We start from the raw sequence: 20,640 nt of genomic DNA, 5'->3' as shown, positions 1-20,640 counted from the left end.
GATAATTACTGCACAGACCTTTTCCAAACGCAAATATCAGTAACGTGGTGAACCCAAAACTAAAAGAGGGAAATTGTGTTAGACAACAGTGGAGACAAAAAAGGAGAGAAAACTCTGCTGTACTTAAAATTAGGAAAACTATGCGAAAACGAAGAATATGTAACATTTCTGAGAAAACACACTCATTTAGTGTTTGCAGCTGGAAGCAGAGGTTTTTTTTTATTGCTTTCGTAAAAATAGCACAAGTCACAAGTTTCCCAAGCAGCCATGCCGGCATGAGGAAGAGCTTTTTGAGTCCAAGTTGTAGAAGTTTTTATTTGATGTTCTTTCGCTTCAATTGTCCTGTTTATTCATTCCTAGCATCCCTTTCTAGTAAATTACTTGTAGTTACAAACATCAATCAAAACCTAAGAACCTTTTGCAAAAGAGCTTTTCTCCTCATTTGAATTGGGCTGGTTTGGTTGCACTTTAACGCATTAACTTTATTTTTAATTGGTTTGCTGCTCCCTCTTGCTCTAAGGTGTGATTTATGAGAAGATGAGCAGAGTCTGTGTACTTAGTGCTCATGCAGGTAGACGTATAGTTTGGCAGTAAACACAAACACTGTGAATCGAACCTGAACCCCACCCAGTTCTTCTCTTAGGTTCAACCCCGTAGTTTTTGAATAGAAAGGCTGAGCTGGAGGGCTAGAAATGTAAAAATGCTGTGGAGCCAGAGGCCCCCCTCACTGTTCCAGACACAAATTTAGATCTAAAGCTGCTTTGATTGAAGTCCTGCCTGTCATTAAAGCTCATAAACCATCTTATCCCCGCCTGCTTGATCAAACAATAGTGTAGTGTCTGGGATGATCCACATACACAGCTCACAGCTACAGATGGGGGTGGGAACATAGATTCAGAACATGAAATTGAGATCTTTGTGTTCCTCATTAGATCTCCTCTGTTCTACAGACCAGTCTGAATTACTCCACAAACAGACTCCTCCCACAGAAACCACAACGAGTTGTTGTGTCAGATCAGTCTGGTGTCAAAGTGAGAGAAAGATCATCACAGTACAGGTTTGAATTGCTGAAGTAGAAGTTTTGGTAGTAGTTATTCCATCGCCTTTGGGTTACCACTTAATGTCAAGAAACAGTCAGGGGTGTAAGCAAGTTTTAAATGTTTTAAGCTTAAAAGGAATTTGTGAGAAGCTGCTTTGCATGTATGAGGGAAGAGGACATTCAGATGATGATGAACCAGGCCACAATCTTCAGATAACGGTTTTTGCACCAAGTTTTGGGTTTCTGAAGGCACAGTGTCTGTTTTTGGAAGTCATACTTAGACGACTGTTCATACCAGAGAGCCAGCTCAGAGGAAAGGGCAACAAAAAAAAAAAGAATAGAAGCATTTAAACGGGTGAGTAATGGCTGCTGGTGTGACCCAACACATCCCCTCTTGACACTCGGCATTGTCAGTTGGACTCCTGCTAAGCAGCCAACCCGGTCCTGAGCCTCGGCTGTGGCCGCAGCTCGCCGCTCCCTGAGGTGAGCAAACATGGCTAATGGCATTTAGTCAAAAACTCAGGTTAAAGTATAACAGCAGAGCTTTAATAAAGTCCACGTTTACAACTCAGTAGTTTCTTTGTTGGTCGGTGTTATCTTTCAGATTGTAAATACTTCTGGGAGCTCCTAGAACCCTCATCTTGTATCTGCATGTCAGCCAGATTTAAAATATACTAGTTTTGGTGACAAACCTACATGAGTAGTGTGTTTAAGTTAAGCCAATTGACAAGAAAAAGCATCTTTCGGGTTTGGTTACAGGACAGGTGAAGCCACTGGGACTTGGGTGGAGGTTTTTCTGCCTTCAGAGTCAGAGTTGACAAATCAACTATAGCTTTGTTTCTGTTGACTGTGAAACGGCGCTTATTGGATTTGCGATAATTTCCGAACTCGCATTTATCGAAAAATATTTTTGTGCTTGGCAGAGGAGGTTTTTGAGGCGTATTGAAATTGACATATTTCTGGGGCGCTGCGTGGTCCTCTGGGCTTGGGAGTGGGGGTGCGGGGTGGGGGGTGGAGTGGTTGTCTGGCTTGGCTTGGGGGTTGGTCTCTTTGCCTGTGCTGGGGGGGGTTGGGGGGGGGCCCTGCTCCCCCCAGTGCCCTACCCGCCAATTTTAACTGCACCCCCCTTAGTACACACACCCCTCCCCCCTCAAAATATAATATAATATATAATATAATATAAAATGTATATAATAATATACATTTCAACACAAGCACACACACATACACGCACACGCATTTTGCAAGGAAGGTGGGACCTGGGACCATCTGTCCCTTACCCCTTCCCTGGTGGGGGTTACGGGGCCCTTGGCAACGGCGGCCGTTTCCCCTGGGCGGTACTCTCTCCGTGCGCGGGGGGGGGTTCACATTACACCTGAGCCGGGGGTGTCCATGTGCCTGGGGGGTGGGTTTCCTTGCCCCTGAAGTTTACAACACCCCTGGTGGGCCCCCTTTTTCCCCGGGGTGCTCCCCTCTTGGATGGGGGCGGCTGGCCCCTGCCTTGCTCCTCCCTGGACCAACCGTGGGCTGGGTGGGTGGCTGCCTGGAGTGCGGAGCGGGTCTCCCTTGGGGGGTCCTGGGGTTGGGGCGGGGTGATGCCCAGAACTCCTGGGTGGTGATGGGGTGCTCGTCTGGGGCTGTGGGCGCCGTTCTCGGGTGGGGCCCTGCGTTGGACTCTGCCGGCGCGGCGGGGGGGCTGCTCTCCTGGTTGGGCTGGGGCGGCGCTCTCTTTCCCCCCGTGCCTCCCTGCTCTCTGGCTCTGGGGGCCTCGCGGCGGTCCTGCTGGCCCTGGCCTGGGTGGCAGATGTGATCGCCCGGGGGGCGGTTGTTCCCTGCCTGCTGCCGTGTGGCGTTGGGGGGTTCCGGCTGCCGCTGCTGCTGTGGCGGGGGTCTTGGTGTGGGGATGGATGGGCACTCTCCCTCCTTCTTTTTATGTTCCACCGTCCATTTTAGAAGAACATAAACACTCACCGGAGCACTGGTGTTAGCTCACCATTGCACTAATAGTTTGCATGATTGAATGAATGAAATATTTCACACTAGTTGGTTTGAAGGCATAAGTATGCGTGTGTGAACACTATCTGTTTTGTGTACATGTTGACATGTGGACATTTTTGCAGCCAGCAGGTGTGTTGATAACATTTGAGTGTGTGTGTGGACAGGCCCCGCCCTTTTTGTACTACATTTGAACCGTACCGTAATGATAAACAACCAGCAAACTTGCTGCTCTATGCTGCTTCATGGTCTTATTCCCCCCCTATTATCACCCTCTTAACCCCCCACCCTCTCTAACATCCCTCTCTCTTCTTCCCTTTTTTCCTTTTCCGTCCGGTCCAACACCAAAGATTTTCAAACATTATTGAAATCAATAAAGTTTGGCCTTAATTACAAAAGGGGTTTATTCAGACATACCTTTGGTTTGTCTGAAGATTAATAACCCCTGTTGTTAAAGTAAAATATGTCCAACACAATCTGCCCGCCCAGCTGTTGGACAGGACAACTTAGAATAAAAAAAGAAATAAGAAAGAAATTTACATATTTTGGAAAACGGCAATGGAAACACTTTTTTCACAGTAGGAGCTACGTTTCCAGAGGAAAATCCAGGGCTGAATGCTGTATTGCTAAATTAAAATGAAACTTAAAGGGTAATAATTGGAAAAATAAATAAAGAATTAAAGAAAGAAATGATCAAAGTTGACCATAAATAAAGTGATAACTGCACGATGACAAAAAAGATCTGTTTGCGAAAAATGCCAGTGCCGGGTATCGAACCAACGAGCTTCAGAACCAAAGATTCCCCATGTATTTCAATGGAGGAATAACTTGAAAACTTCAAGGATTTGAAGGACCAAAAGATGATCTGGAAAAAGCTGAAAGAGCTGAACATTTGAATAGTTGAATGGTTAAACTGGCTAAAAAATTGTAGGGGGGTTTAAGTGCAAAAAATGCCGTAGAATACTATAATAAAGAAAGAGAAACAGGAAAACAAAGCTTTATATCATACAACTAATTAAATGAGTCATGTGAACAACAACCGGAGCAATGTCCTTCTTGGTAGGAACTGGCAGTCTTGGGCGCTGCACAGCGGACGCCACCAGAGGTCCCACAGCTCATCCAAAGTTGAGCGTGTCATGTGGAATTGTTGGATCCACAGATCCTCTGGAAAATCACCAACCACCATTTCCCAAAATGGCTTCATCCGTAGCCCCTCCCACATGTAAGGAGCTCGGCGCTCCACGGCCTGAAGAAGACGCCGATGTCTCCTTTGATCAATGATGATGAACGCTAGTGGCGTGGCAGAAATGTGAATGTCTTTGCTGTAAATGAAACAAAAAAGGTCCTTTAATGCGTAACATCATGTAATGAACATGCTATGATGAATGCTGTAATACCATACTGCAGATAGCCTCAGTACAGCTCTTTGCAGCCACACAAACTGATTACGTTGGTGGTTCAAAGACTTCATATTTATAGCTTTATTTTGTTCAAATGAATTGTAAGAAAAAACTTAAAGGACCCAAAAGAACACAGCGTATAGTTTCGTTGATGACTCCATCGAGGTCGCCTGTGACGCGTTTGCTCTGCTTCAGGACACATCTGCACAAACACTCCTGCACATAACGTGATGTTGTCGGCTTTTGCTGTCCCGGGGCAAACTGCACCACAAACCCAGTCAGCTGACTGATCACATGATAACCTTCAACATGATAAGCAATGAAAGGGAGCCATTACAAATGAGATCATGTTTTTGATTGGCCACAGGCAAAAGTGAAAAACCTGCGAATACAAGAGAGAAGAGCTGAACAGGGAGACTCACAGGGATAAATGAAGCAGAACAGAGAAAACGTCACATTCTAACCTGACTGTTTCTATGATTAGAATCATCTTGTCCTGCTTTGTAGACCGCTTTCCACCATATCTAAGCCTTCAGACTTAGCAAAGCGATTTCAAGAACCTAAGTAGTGGTACAAGAGTCTGTTTCCTCTGATGATCCGGAACACATTTTCTGTCATTTTCTGTCCCTAGTCTGGGACCAGGAACTGCTCCTGGACCCATCTTTGGAGGTGCCTCATTCTGAATAGGCTCCGTGTTTGGGGTGGAACAACTGAACCAAAATGGCCACCGTAGCCGGGCATGACAATGTAAACAGAGCGCCGCGGAGAAACTTGAAGCAACAATAAGACACAGCAACTCATTATATTGTGGTCAGAAGATTACAGGCTCATAAAAACAACTAGTAACGTGACACACATTGCTTCTCATGCTGTTTTCCCGAAAATCAATTTGTCATAAGCATCATCAGGGAACCTTCTTGGCCGTTGTCTCCTGAGTAACCGCCTTACAACACGCCTTCACCGTACCAAAGTAAAGTGTTGATGCAGGTGTTCGTAAATGTGAATCTATGAACTATCCTGACAAATACTGCAAAGCACAAGACTTAGATCATTTCTCCTTTGCCCCGCCCTCATAATTCCTGACCGATGTCTGAAGAAATCTTTACAAACTGTTTTGTTTACAAGCTTTGGTTTAAAACGCAAGAGGCCGCTTGACGGCAGTCGGAATCCAGACCAAATGCAACATTCTGGACTTGATCAGGACCAAGTTAAGTGGACTCTGTCGGTCCTGCCCAACAAACTCTTCCGGTCTGAACACGCCATGAGACTTTTTAAGACAAGGTGGGAAGATAATTAAGCGGTATTGGGAGTTATTAAAAAAAAAAAGCTAAAAAGCAAAAACTGTTTAAGCATCCAGGCATGCAGATCTGCAAACTGTGCCCCCCCCCCCATTCCATGTTTTCACAGCACAGGCATCAGATTCTCATGACATGGAAAATCCAAAGGTTTTTCTCAGATGTTTTTCATATGATTCAATATAAATTGAAATTTAGAGACAGAGAAAAAATTTAATAAACACCAAAAACAAATCTTAAGTTGTCCTTTTTTTTTTCTTCACTGCGCTTCACCAGGGCTAAGATTACTACAAAATGTCTGGATCAATAATATTCACAAGTTTGTCATCGGATACAATTTAGAATAAAATTCAATGATTAGTTTTTCTTATGTAGATTTAAAATGTTTGTATTAAATTAATACATTTGTACGTAGATTTGCATAAACAAGAGTTTTGCATGATTCATAAGTGAAGCCATAAATGTTATGACATAAGTTATCACATCTTTTGTATCATCATATGTCTTCGCGTCTCTCCATTGGCCTGCCTAGAAGTTCCTGCCTAGAAGTTCCTGTATTTTCTGTTTTGCTTGTCTCCTAACTCCTGAGGTCACTGGTTGTGAAATGTTTCTTCATTAATGAGATGAATTAAATTTTAAATAATTGAACAAAATTGCATTTGAACTCACCTGTATTTCTTAAAATATAGTAAATTAATTGAGATACATACTTGGATCATTCTTTGCTATTCGACCATTTTTGCTTTGATGGTGATTTCCACCATTATTTTGCTGCTTGTTGTTGAGGTTCATGGTTAAATGTCTCATTTTTACCTCATTGGTTAAATCAGGAGGGGAATGAGTTAGATCTTCTTCTACGGTTGATCTAAAATGTGAGAATTTAAAAGCAGAGGGAATATTCATTCCAACTGTACTTGTTAAATACATTTTGGAGTTTTTCTTAATAATCTAATTAAAAATATTAATAATAACTTTTAATGGCTTAAGCCTAAAATACATCATGGTTTTCTTGGATTAAATTGCAGAGACAGACACATTCTCAGCCATCACTTAATAAATGAGGAATCAATGTTTTAATGATATGAAGTGCTATGAAAGGAAAGCAGAAAGTTCACCTGTCGGCACAGCCAATCAGCTTTCACTGCTTTGCACAGCCTTGGCTGAGACTTTTACACCAGATGCCTTTCCTGACACGCCCCTTTTTTTTATCCGGGCTGGGGACCGGCACAGGGGAACCCAGACTTGGGCCATAGTTGGGCAGCAGCGTGAAAGGTCTGGCCCAAGGACCCACACTGGATGAACCTAACTGCCCCCCCTGGGAATCGATCCCTAGTTTCCCGTCCTACATGCAGCCTATGATCTGAAAGAAGAGTAATGATTCTTCATGTTTTATATGAAGGATCTAAAAGGATGCAACCCCAACAAAGTACCGGTAAAAGCTTCCCAACTATTGGAGTCATGAGGGAAGGATGCAACACAATGCTCGGTTGTGTCTCTCCACATTAGCTTGAATTCTGTAGTTCAGCTTCTATTTGATCAGGTTTCATGAGGTTGGCTGTAATGAAATTACGCTCCTTCCTCCTGAAAGGATTCATTTATTTCCGAGGAGCTGGAATGTGATGACTGCCAGCGCCTGGACCAGCATAATGGGACTGACTGGTGTTTTTTCGGTTTGTTTTCCTGCTCAGACATGTATTCAACAAATGGAGGGTCTGTCATGAGTCAGTCATCTTCTTATCACCCTTTCTGCTGCGGTGTTAGCGGCTTGTCGCTGCTAAACCAACCGTTGTAGTCACAAAGCAGCAAATACAATCCACTCACCCCCAGTCAGTCCTCATGGGGAGGGAACACCCACCATGTTGCTGACTTCTTGGCAAAGTTTTACTTTAAAAATAAGGTTTATTTTAATGTTTATAATTGTTATCTTTGGTAGTTTGAAGAATAACTTCAAATGGGAAACACTATTTGTTTGTCCATATACTCCTTTTAGAAAAAGCCCTAAGACTTTCATGATTTTCTTCCTTCTGCTTCTGTGATCTCAGTCTATTTTCAATAGAGATACAAAAAAAGTTCAAAAAGGCAACTTTGTTTGGTTCATCTGCAGCCATTTCAGTCTAAAAAAGCAAATTCTCTTGTTCAGGTTTTGCATTTTGTTTTCTAGGTGGTCCCTTAAAGCTTTAAGTGGGAGGATAATGCTCTTGGTTATGCCAGATTATTGAAACAGTTTGTTGTTTTAAAAAAGTTAATGTGTACTTCTCATAATTGGCAGGACACAAGCTTCCTGCTCTGCTCCATTCTGATCATCCACTGTCAGACCAACAGATCCATGGACGTATTTGTTTTCCTGGTCTGATCTGGATCTAAACTGTACGACTGGATGGCTCTGATACTGCTGCCATTTTTTTTGCACCGTTAATGTCAGGTTGTGGGTGTGAGAGGCTGTAAGCTAGGGGGAGAGGTGTAAACACAGGAATGATGGGAAAATGGTGAGTTTATAATCGACTCCTGCCACTCTGCAGAAACTGGGAACTAGAAGATGACAGTTCTTTTTTATTTGACTAAAAACAGCATCATCCACTTCAAAATACTTCGAAAAAGATGATTAGAGTGGGCTCATAGAAAGACACTTCAGAATAGTCCAACGCTTTTCTCTGAGCCATTCTTGGGTTTTTTGGCTGTGTGTTTTGGATCATTGTCCTGTTGGAAGACCCATGACCCAAGACTGAGACCAAGCTTTTTTTGACACTAGGCAGCACATTTCTACCCAGAATGCCTTGATAATCTGGAGATTTCATTTGACCTTCACAACTTCCAGACCCCCTGTTCCAGATGCAGCAAAGCAGCCCCAAAACAGAACTGAGCCTCCTCCATGTTTCACAGTAGGGACAGTGTTCTTTTGGTTGGGTGCTTCATTTTTGAGTCTACCAACATGGAGCTGATGTTTCTTACCAAAAAGCTCCAGTTTGGTCTCATCTGTCCAAAGGACATTTTCCCAGAATGCATTTTGGTAAATTCCAGTCTGTCTTTTTGATGATTTCCTTTCAACAGTGGTGTCCTCCTTGGTCGTCTCCCATGAAGTCCACTCTGGCTCAAACAACCATGAATGGTGCGATCTGACACTGATGTACCTTGATCTAGGAGTTCACCTTTAATGTCTTTGGAGGTTGTTCTGGGCTCTTTGGATACAGTTCCAACTATCCGTCTCCTCAATTTGTCATCAATGTTCCTCTTCCATCGTCCAGGGAGGTTGGCTACTGTCCCGTGGGTCTTAAACTTCTGAATATGTGCCACTGTCATCACAGGATCTTCAAGCTGCTTAGAGATGGTTTTATAGGCTTTACCTTTATGATGTTTGTCTATATTTTTGTTTCTAATGTCCTGGTACAATTCTCTCCTCGGCTTTCTGTTGTCCATGTTCAATGTGGTTCACACCTTTTCACCAAACAGCAACGTGACTATTTGTCTCCATTTAAATAGGCAGACTGACTGATTATGGGTTTGAAAACAGCTGTGATGTCAATTAAAGGACATCCCTGAGTTCATCATGACCCCCTGGGCAATTAGTTCTCAGTCTTTAATGGAGGTACCATCATTTCTGTCCAGCCCTATTTCATTAGTTTTTTATTTTAAATAATTCTCTTAATCAACAACCCTAAAGTAAAGGCTGATTTTGATTATTTAATTTTTAATAAATTTGAATTAATTGTTACTTTTGAACGTTTCAAGTCATTTCAGTGAACATTGTGGACTTTCTTTCTTTAACTGAGGGGTAACAACTATTTTGTCCACCACTGTGAGACTCAGACATGTAAAAATCAGCCTGAAGCAGCCTGGATTTGACAGGAGTTCACTGCACAGCCGGTTTCCAAAAGGAAGAGATTGGCTCTGCCCGTCACTCTGAGAGCAGTTTGTCTGCTTTCCGGCATCCATGCCGACCTTTCAGCTCCGGCTGTGTGAGCTGTCATTGCAGATGTTGGCCAGCTTCCTGCAGTGAGATTAAGGAGAGGATGGTGTGGAAAAACCACTCGTATCTGAGCACAGCAAGGCTGCTGAAGGTCCTCTGGATCTTCAGAACATGTTGGTCTGCTGCCAGAACAACTTCAGCTGTAGTTCTGCACTGGCATGCGCACGCTCAGCAGTTAGAGCTTGCGGCTCTGTCACTTTTGGTTCTATGTCTGTAATGCTAACTGCTGCTGATGGAAGGGCCTGTGGACGTGTAGGCAGATTGAATCATTTATTCTCAATCTTCTTCCAGGTTGGCAGTTATCGATCGAGAACCAAAAAACAGACGAAACAAAAAAAGATCAGTTGTTTGAACAGTTAAAAAAGAAAAAGTCTGAGGCCAAAACCGTCAGAAATGTTCCAGACCCGATGCACATTTGTTCCAGGAATGTCCACCACACTTTTTAAGTAAAGCGTGTGGATCAGCCTTTGTCCTGCTGAGCAAAGCAGTCATCATGTCTTCCCCTCATCATTGTTAGTAGTTATACATAAAATGTTTGGGTTCAAAAGTTGTGTTTTTTGGTTTGCCAAACGTTGAACATACTTTAATGTTATGTGTTTTCAGCTAAAAGCGTGTTTTTGGGGAGGACCACAGTTGTGTCTCTGTAGTGCAAAATGCAGTACAAAAGAAATGCTGGAGACCCTTTAATTTAAAAAGGTTGCCTTCAACCTTTTTGTTTGCAAAGATTCTACTTGTTTTTATATAAATGTTATAGATGCAAGTTTTTTTATTTAAAGTTTAAAAAGTTCTTTAAACGTTTTTGTGATTTTTCACAGAAAAAATACATTAACTTTCCTATTTTGATTTTGTTTTGTGTGGTTTAAGGTCCAGTGTGTTACTGCATTATGACAAGGACACAAATAGAAAGTCACATGGGTGAGGTTGTGCTGAAACAAAAGATGCCAAGTGAGGCAGGATAAATGGAGCTTAAGGTATAGATAAATGTTCTCATCCATTCAGGTGGGTTCGACCGATGAAGCCACTTGGATGAGTGGTGAAACCTTTTTGGAAGGAAGAAAGAGTCCATTTGAAGACAGATTTATTTTAAGTTGAAATTATAAAGGAAACTCAAAAATAGACAATGCCCAATTATAGCCTGGACTTCTTAGGGCTTAAACCTTCCTTTGCTGAATATTTAAAGGTCTTCAGCCTGATATAAACATTTAATGTTGGCACAGAGGTGGTCAAGTGCCTCTTATGATAACTTGGAGTGTTTAACCTGCATCATCCAAGGTAATTGTTGAATTACATCACAATCATCTGTTTCTGCACTGATCAGTCTGAGCGTAGAGCAAATGAGCAGTTTGTGTGTTTCCAAAACGGAGGAAATCCCACTCCACTGTCGGGTGAATTGATGCCTTGGCTGTGGAGGTGGCGACTCCTCTGGTGGTGGAAATGATTGCCGTCAGCTCATGCATGGGACGAACTGCTCATACAACCCAACGCTGGAAGGCAGAATTGATGTTGTGTGCTTCACAGAGGTGTGTGCTGCAGCCATTACTCACTTGAGTGGCGAACAAAGCGGATGGTGTAATGATTGTAACTTCAGAGGAGACGGCTCTCTTTGACTTGGATCAGAAAATATTCTGCTGCAGTTCATTCGATATCCAAACCTAGACTATGATTAAAAGGAATACAGCTTGTATTTAGAAGAATTTTGTTTGTAGTACCAATGCCTCGAGGCAATAAATCGTAATTGGATGGAGAAGCTCTTTGTTTCCTGTTATGATGTAAGAAATCTGCAGTAAAGCTCAGTCTGTAGCTTGTGCCCATAAATAAATAGATCTTTTGCCAAACAGCTCGTCTGGGCTCTTGTTTGTTGGATTGAATGATAGAAAAAAGGTCAATACCTAGAAGGAGCTCAGAAGAAAATGCAGGTTAAAGGCTGGATTGCTGAGTGAAAAGGAAACTTAGAGGGTAATAATTGGTAAAAAATAAATAAAGAAATGATCAAAGTTGAACATAAATACAGTGAAAACAGCACAGTAACAAAAAAGGCATTTCTGTGAGAAATGCCAGAGCCGGGTATCGAACCAGCGAGCTTCTGCTCCAAGGATTCCCCATTTATTTCAATAGAGGCAGAAATCCTGGAATATCTGGAAAAGTTCAAGGATTTGAAGGAGCAAAAGTCACAGCTGGAAAAAGCTGAAAGAGCTGAACATTATAATAGTTGAATGGTTGAAATAGATGAAACATTGTAGGAGGAGTTAAGCGGCAAATATGGAGGAAGACAATATAATAAAGAAAGAGAAACAGGAAAACAATACTTTTTTTTAACTGAGTGATAATATAGGAATCAGATTTTTAGGAGATTAGAAGCTTTTTCGATTCCTTCTTATTTATCAAAGCTTAATATTTGTAAAAACATAACTACTAGCAAAAGACAAGCCTAACATTTTAATGGCAAAATAATTCCACTCCGGGAATGTTTCCCAGCATTTAAAGAGACACTCTGATGAAAATGGTGGGCTTTTTGTTTTTAACATTTTTTCGTTGCATTTTTCTGATGATCGAGGACATTTATAAAGAAAATAAGCTCAAAACTGAATTCTTGTGTATTTCTTGATTCAAGTCATGAATCGGGAGCAGACGTAAAAAATGCTGTTTGAAAAAGATTGCTAGTGTGGCGTAAAAAAAATACGCTAGGCGGAGCCACAAGCCCCCTGCTCCACTCCATGCTGATGCATCCACCCGCAGACCAACGGATCCATGAACGTCTCTGTTTTCCTCCTCTGACCCGGAGTCTGGATCGCTCCGATATCGCTGGCCGTTTTTGTTGCACCGCTAATGTTAGCTTGGAGTTGTGAGGGGCTGTAGGCTAGCAGGACTGCGTGGAAACAGATGGATGATGGGAAGTCAGAGCACGCTCACTCCACGGCGACAGTCCCGCCCACAACTCGGAGGTGAATTTCTGATGAATTCCTGCCACTCATCAGAAACTATGTTTATTATTAATGTATTTATATTTAATAGACCAGCAGGAATGCTTTGAAAGTAGAAGTGGGTCTTTAAAATACTAAAGAATGGAGAAAATGAAACAAACGTTCTCTTTTGCTCTTACTCATGAAACTTCTCATTAGACCAGCAAACATGTTGGTTTCTGAGAACTCGTCATGAGGAAAAGAAGAAAAACTGGAGTGAAACCCACCAATGCTTTCTCTGATGGTATCTGCTCACAAAGATCCTTTACTTGCTGCAGCAACCCAGCGGAAGATGCTGATCGGTGAGGAACATCGCTCCGAAATGTATTTTTCATAGTTGCATTGATCTTTTTATTTTCTGTTCACTTTACAGTGATATGAAATGCAGAAGGAAGACGACTGTGGTCAGTGCTCGTTTGTTGCACGCATATGATATGGAAGGTTTCTTTGAAAAACTTGGCGTTCGCTCTCATAATGATGCTTTTTATCAGATGCCAAAGCAGTTTGCTAACTTGTTTTCTGTAGAACAGGAAGTCACTTTTGTTTATGACTCTGTCTTGGCTTGTAAAGCTGCAAAGAGGCATTAGTGATGTTTTATTAGCTTAAGAAAAATCAACAAGGATTTGGAAAGAAGTGAAATGTACCTTGAAGAGGTTTTAAGACTGACTAAATGAGTTGTGTACAGTTTGTCCGCTGGGTATCAGTCAGATTGAAACGCTCTGTTCTTATCATGATGTGATGCATTCAGAGAGGAAGAAGAGAGAAACACGACTTCCTGATCAGCATCGTGATAGAAACACAGACATGGTCATCTATTTTTAAGATGTAATGTAAATTCATGACCTTGTTTCATTTTCTTTACTTTCCTTCACTTGTCGTGTCAGTCCAACTTAACTCATCAATAACAGAAAAAGAAAACTTTCATTGTAGTATGCATCCACTTTTGGTTAATTTCTCTTAATTGGTGCCAAATAAATAAATAAATTGCAGCATTTATTGTCAAACTGATGCTCTTTGGGTTCATGAAGACCTGTAATAGCCTAGTACATGTAAATGAATTTTGGGCCACCCCTAAACAAATGATGACATCACAAAACCTTCAAAAAAATGAATGGGGGGCAAAAAAAAATCAAGATCTACAAACCATCCAAAACTTATGTGTCAAGGACATCCAAAGGAAGTTTTGTTATTATTATGGGATGGCCCCTAGACCTACGGCTTGGTGGCAATTTTGTGGCAAAGTGTGAAATTTGTAGATTTTCCTGTTTTCTCCCGATATGGGAAAAGGAAACTTCTATTGAATCTTCACAGAAGCCATCAGCTCAAGTCTACAAACACAATCGAAGTTTCCTTGAACTCTGATTTTGAGAAGAGACCGCCATCTTGAATAAAAAAAAACGTTAGTGCCTTTCACATATTTATACTCCTTTTAGGATCTTTGCCTCCTAGCTACTCGAGAATCTTTGGGAAGCTGCTGGGGATAAAACGTCGGAATTAGAAATTGTAGATTTCGCTCACGTGGCGATCTCACAAAAGTGGTGTTAGTTTCTTGCTCGCATATTTTTCCCGGAATATTGCAGAAATGTAATACACAAATCGTTTGCTCAAGATGAACAAAACAATATGACATAATAGGAAAGTGGGCGTGGTTAACACAAAAACAAAGATTTCCTTTAGCTGTTTCCTGTAGCTCAGTGAACAGTGTCCACCTTGAGACTGGAAGGTTGTGAGTTCAAATCCTGGCAGAAGCATTCCAAAGACTAAAAATATATAGTTTTTTATGACATGCAGCTCTGAACAGGCTGGCAGGGGCAGAGAGGGAGGGTAAGACGCATGTATCAACCACTTAGCCAGTGAGGGCGGGGCAAAGAGGGCAGCAACGCCGGGGCAGGTAGCACCTCTGGGCCATAAAATTCTGCCCGTAGCTTAGCATTTTTGTTTTTTCTCAGCATGTGATAAACGGTTCAAGTAACACGAAACCTTTTTTTTTTATATATAGTCAGTTTTCCTCGATGTTCTAGAAATAAAAAAACAAAGGAGCAAAATTAAAGTATTGGGATTTTTACACTGCAAGACTTGAGCTCATCCTGGATCAATCAATCCAACAGAAGCACAAGAGCCTTAAGATCAGAAACAGAAAAAAAGACTGTTTATGAGTGCCTACAAAAGCAAAAGCCCCACTAAAAGATCATCCCTACTCTTACTCACAGCTTTTTCTGAAATTCTCAGATGAGCCCAAATCCACTTAACAAATTTAAAACCAAAACATTGAATAATTAAAAAAATAGCAACATGTGAAGTGAATTTGATCTATATTTAATGCAGCTTTTCAGTCACTTGACTGTTTGTCAGTGTTTCTCATTCCACAAACTTTCACAAACCATTTTTCTGGACTGCAAGTCAGCTCAGGGTGACAGTTTGAGAAATAGATTTCTATAAAAAGAACCAGAATCATGAGCTATTTCACAGAGATGGTACAGTGGAGAACTCACTCCAAATGGAAGCTGAGGAAGAATCCTGCAGCAGAACCTTCTGCCTTCATCAGATCAGCAGAGACACAGACTGGAACATCTGTATGTAGGAGTTAAAGTCACTGAAAGATGGTCCAACTCGGAATCATCTATTACAAGGCAGAAAAACAGATGGTCATTGTAGGAAAAGGAGAACTAACGAGCTTAAAATCATTGAAATAGCTGTTATAAGACAGAAGCTGGTGGCTAGCTCCATGATAAACTTTATCGATATTCAAGAAACGTTAGAGAAACACAATTTAACATTGACACAGTTTCCATTAAATCCTAATTATGTGAAAAAACACAAACCAACTTACGTGATAAGTCATTCAGAAACATGTGACCAATACTTTGACAGCAGATCCTTTCACATTTCTGCCACTCCGCTAGCGCTCATCATCATCTATCAAAGGAGTCGTCAGCGTCTTCTTCAGGTTGTGGCGCGGCGAGCTCCTTACGCGTGGGAGGGGCTACAAATCAAGCCCTTTTGGTGGTTGGTGATTTTTCCACACGACACGCTCAACCTTTGATCTGTGTGACGCTGTGGGACCCCTGGTGGTGCCCGCTGTGCAGCACCCAATACCGCCAGTTCCTACCAAGAATCACCAATGCTATAGGGGTGTAACGATAACCGCATCTCATCACCGCTTGTTCTTCTTTTTTTTTCTTTTGTTTTTTTTAAAGTTATGCATGTGGTGTGGGATTTGAACTATAATAAACACATTCATCTTTGCTAATAATTAATTTTTTCCGCAAGTCCTGTGTTCACACTTCAATGGCTTCTGGGGGAATTTACATTGTATTCATTTCATTTACAAGCAGCATGCTTGAGTGCACGACACGGCCGCCCGCGTGGCGCACACCCGTGTGGGGGGTCGCAAGAGTCCCAACACTGCGACTCTTAATAATAGTAATAATGCTAATAATTGATAGATACTTTATTTATCCCACAATGGGGAAATTCTTCTCCGCATTCTGACCCATCCCCTGGGGGAGCGGTAGGCTGCAGACTAGCCGCCCTTGGAGGCGACAGTTGGCTGGGGAGAGCGGGGATCAGTCCGCCAACCCTTCGGTTGTTGGTCGACCTACTGGACCGCCTGAGCTAAACTGCCGCTCTTGCTGCTCAATAGCGGTTTAATAAAGATTACTGTTCTCCTTCACTCCGTAACAACAAACTTGAACGCGCACCCCCAACACTTGTGTGCGCTGTCACTCAGTCTTGCGTGGCACGTGCTCCTTCCTCCTACACCCTCAGCGTTATACACAATACTCATTCTACAGCACCTATATAGTTAGTTCATTAGTTAGTTGTTACTGTTATTTGTCAACAAAGAATACTGTGTTGTAATTATGAATTGTATTCATTTGTGACGCAGCCGCCGGGGGATTTTGTGTTCGGCGGCGGCGGCGGGGGGTGCAGTTAACCGCGACACTGCGACTCCTGCAGCTTCATCGCCGTGGTGATCAAAAATCCCACACCGTCACAGCTCTACATTGCTGTCTACAAACTGGCTACCTGTGCTCACCTGACTCATTTAATTGGAAAAAAAGTTATTTCCATTACAGTGTTGAGAAATATATCAGTTTCAATACGCCTCCAAAACCTCCTCCAAGCACACAAACATTTTTTGATAAATGCAAGTTCAAAATTTTCGTGTTTCCATTACGCCAATTTATTATTGTAAATCCAATTTGAGCAATTTCATAGTCAATGAAAACACAGATGCTGCTACGGTGAGAAAACGAGGAAAATTGCAAAAATAAAGAATACATTAGTAACTGAAATCAATAGAACATGTATGAAACTAACACTGGAACAGCTGCTATAAAGCTACAGATGTACAAGTTAGTAACTGATTTTTTTACGTTACATAGGGAAGACGGGAAGAAAAAAAAAGAGTAAGGAGGGGGAGGAAAGCGTCCAGGTCATCTGAAATAACATCAGCTGAGTTTGTTTGAGATGGCTGAGTTGTTTCACATTTCTTGCACTTTCCAAACGCATAAAAGCTATACTGAGTTTGGGAGATAAGTTTGAGATTCCTATAATAATGTGAAGAAGTTTATTATGTATTTATTTATTTTTGTAAATGGTTCTTTGTTCTAGTAGTATGACAGAGGTTCTGCAACTCTTGCACGGAAATTGTAAAAACGCCCAAACAAGCCTCATTGTAAACAGTGTCACAACATTCCAGCTAATTGATGCAATTGTGGGCTAAATGTCAGCTCCATCCTTTTGCTTTAGCCGGAATACTAAGTGACATTGTTTGTGAGACTCCGTGTGCAGTCTTGGTGCGGTGAGGTTTCTGAAAGCAGAGCTTGTGGAACAAAGCCCAGTGTTACACAGGCATCCTCTCAGCTGACTCAATTAGCAGTCTTATGATTCGGAATATTTTTGGCCAAAAGCAATAATAGACTCAAATGTAGCTAGAAATTGTTCTTCTATATTAACTTTGTTCATAGTTTACTTACGTCTGTACAATATAAGCACCTTTCATATGTAATTGTACTCGTGATGTACCACCAAAAAAGCTAAAAGGGGTTTTGGGCATGACGTGTGTCTTTGCTGCTTGTTGCTGGTTGATTTGTCACATGTTTAAAAGGTTTTCAGAGTAAAAGATGACCTGTAATACAAACAAACCTAAGGTTTATGGTTAGAGTATTTGACTTTTTGGGGTGGAATTCAGATCTGATAAAGTTTGTGAATGACTGTTTTTCCTCCTCTTGTTCTCTCTGGGGCATCTGTCTGTTGTGCTCTCCCCTCACCATGATTTACCCGGTCTTGTTGTGGTCTGAGCAGCCCCACGGCTCCCACCTTTTTTCCTCAGTGTGTCGGAGTGTGTAATGTCGGTACAGTTCTCACAGTCCCTCAGATGGAAACTACAATCTGAGCTGAGAGTGAGCAGGCCTTTCCGTCTGTTTCTGCAGGTTTACTGCAGTCATCACAATGACTGACGGGGATTATGACTACCTTATAAAGCTCCTTGCCCTGGGGGACTCCGGAGTAGGGAAGACCACATTTCTTTACCGATACACGGATAACAAGTTCAACCCCAAGTTCATCACTACAGTCGGCATCGACTTCAGGGAAAAAAGAGTGGTAAGTCATCAGCCTACTTGTATCATCATTTCAATTCATTCCAGCATGATATTGCACCTGTTTCTGTATAAGTGTCATATTTTCTTGGGTTTCTTGTCATGTGATGCACGTTAAAGGCAGGTGATGGAGGTTTTGCTGCCATGGTTACAGTGGCATTTGTCTCGACATGTTTGCACTTAGACAGAACAAACTCCTGGTGTGGGTCACATTTAACCCAGCGTAGTGCTGAGTCACATCACTGATATTTTAACATCAAATGAGCCTGATCTATAGTGGGATAAATAATCCAAAACACGTGATCTAGGAGAAGGTCGGCTGACTAATTAGTTTCAGATGATGTGGCACTCTTTTCTGAAGAATGTTTTTTGTACTCTCCAGGTCCTAATTATCTTGCCTGTGACTGAGTGGACAGTGACTCATTGTCAAAGGTTAGGTTTGGTTAATTCCCAAATTTAAAACTGAAAAATGGACGACTGCATTGTTGGCAGATAGAGGCTTTGCCTAATATCTGAAAAGAGAAAAGCTTGTGGAGGGAAGCCGACTCACCAACATTGGGGCGCTGTCAAAATCTCCAATATCCATTCCAACATTTTTGACAAAATGATGACATTTTAAGGGTTTTGGAAAGATTACTCACTCATTTAGATGGGTGAGCCAATACTTTTTGTATCTTCAACATGCTCATGCGATCAACGTGAATTAGCCGATTCTGATGTAGAGGAAAACTTTTCATATCGGCTTTGCACAGATATTAAAGACATTACTAACGTAAAGTCTTACACGTCAGCGCGAAGCTGCTTTTCTCTGATTCAGAATCCTCTGGAATTACGGTAACTGTCTAAACGGTTGGAGAGTTACGGTGGTGGAAAGACTGCAAACATGGAGCTAAAGCCCAGGTTTAAAACCATTTTCCAAGTAACATAACTCCAGCAGGTTTGGAAGTGGAGAAAAGCGGCTTTGCACCATTATACAGCATTTTACGTTAGTGGCTTTCCATATCGGCTTTGCACCGAAATGAAAAGCTAATTTTTCTGTGTCAGAACCAGCTGGCTCACATTGATCATATAAACGGTCAAAAGATTTACAGGATGTCAAAGAAAGTGTTATTTTAGGTCTCGCCGGTGTAAAAGGGTTGATTTATTTGGATATCCTAACCAACTGATAACTGTTACTTGTACTAAAGAGTTTAAGTTCCTTTATGTACTACACTTACTGAATTTCTCACAGTTATAAAAATAGTACAAAGTAAAACATTTGCTTCTCTGGGGGGTTTCTTGTCATGGATCCGGGAAATGTGACACTGACACATCCTGACAAGTTGACAGATAGTCTCATTAAAATCGTTTGGGGCAGAAATATGGAGTTTCTCTAATCCTCTGGGCTGGGAGGTGGAGGAGTTTTATTTCTTTTTTCTTTTTTGGAGGATGATTGACAGGGTGCAAGACTTTATTTGCCTTGAGTCTGTAGGTTTTTTTCTTTGTCTTTGAATATATGTTTCAAGTTGTGGCCATGCTAACTGGAAGTGTGAATGCAGAACACTTTAGATTAAACAGAAGAAAAAGAAGTGAAAAACAAAAGGGTTTCATCAATCACGGTTGTGGTTAAATTGGGATTTAATGAGTTCTGCATTAACAGTATCACAGTGTCACGTAATATAGCGAAGGACCACTGAATACTTATAAGTGCTTTACAGCTCCACCAGAAGCAATGTGGGGTCTTGCCAAAGCACACTTGGGTGGGCAGGACGGGAACCAAACCTGTGATCCTCCGATTAGAGGTCAATGCTCTACCTGTGCACCACTGCTGCCCCCCACAGCTCAATCCAAATATTAATAACTTTTTCATTCATTCATTCATTCATTCATTTATTTATTTGTTCCTTTCATGAAAATTGATGTTCAAATCTTTACATGTTTCTCTTACATATTGAACATTTTCATGAACTTCACTGAGAAGTTGTTATCCAGAAGTGTATAGACCATCAGACGGATCTACACAAACACGGCCAACCTCACCACAGCCTCCTCCACGGACACTCCAGTTCCCCCAGTCTGGCTTGGATTTCACAACACAAACATTGAAAAGTGAAGACAACATCTGACAACCGACATATTAGAATCTAGTATCCACTTATTGTCATTGCATCAAGTACAACAAACTTGCTTAGAAGAGAAAAAGAGGATTATCTGATGGAGGAAAGAGGACATTGGTGGCCAAAAGAAAAACAGGCATCTGCCCTCTGCTCACTTTGGCTAGAGTGTAGGTAAAAAAAAGACACTACCCCACTAGTACAGAGCACGGTGTCGGGCCCCCGCTCACTGCTTCAGGGAGCCGCTGCCTTCTGGCACTGTGGAGGATGGGGGGGAAGGAGCTTTAG

The 20,640-nt window shown here is 41.8% G+C and overlaps 1 protein-coding gene across 3 annotated transcripts in view; it reads left to right on the top strand.

The window, feature by feature from the left end:
* Positions 1-20,640, top strand: part of rab27b (RAB27B, member RAS oncogene family) — a 77,880-nt gene that overhangs the window by 50,846 nt on the left and 6,394 nt on the right. For all 3 annotated transcript variants that reach the window (XM_023960639.2, XM_078955600.1, XM_011482115.4), the window contains one exon: positions 18,092-18,263. In XM_023960639.2, coding sequence (XP_023816407.1) covers positions 18,111-18,263 — 153 coding nt within the window. In that variant the 5' untranslated portion in view covers positions 18,092-18,110. The remainder of the gene's footprint in view (positions 1-18,091; positions 18,264-20,640) is intronic.

Source organism: Oryzias latipes, chromosome 12 (genome assembly GCF_053564925.1).
Source record: "Oryzias latipes strain Hd-rR chromosome 12, Olatipes_Hd-rR_3.1".
NCBI lineage: Eukaryota > Metazoa > Chordata > Actinopteri > Beloniformes > Adrianichthyidae > Oryzias > Oryzias latipes.
The sequence above is the reverse complement of the archived record's forward strand: the minus strand, read 5'-3'. Positions and strand labels throughout refer to the sequence as shown.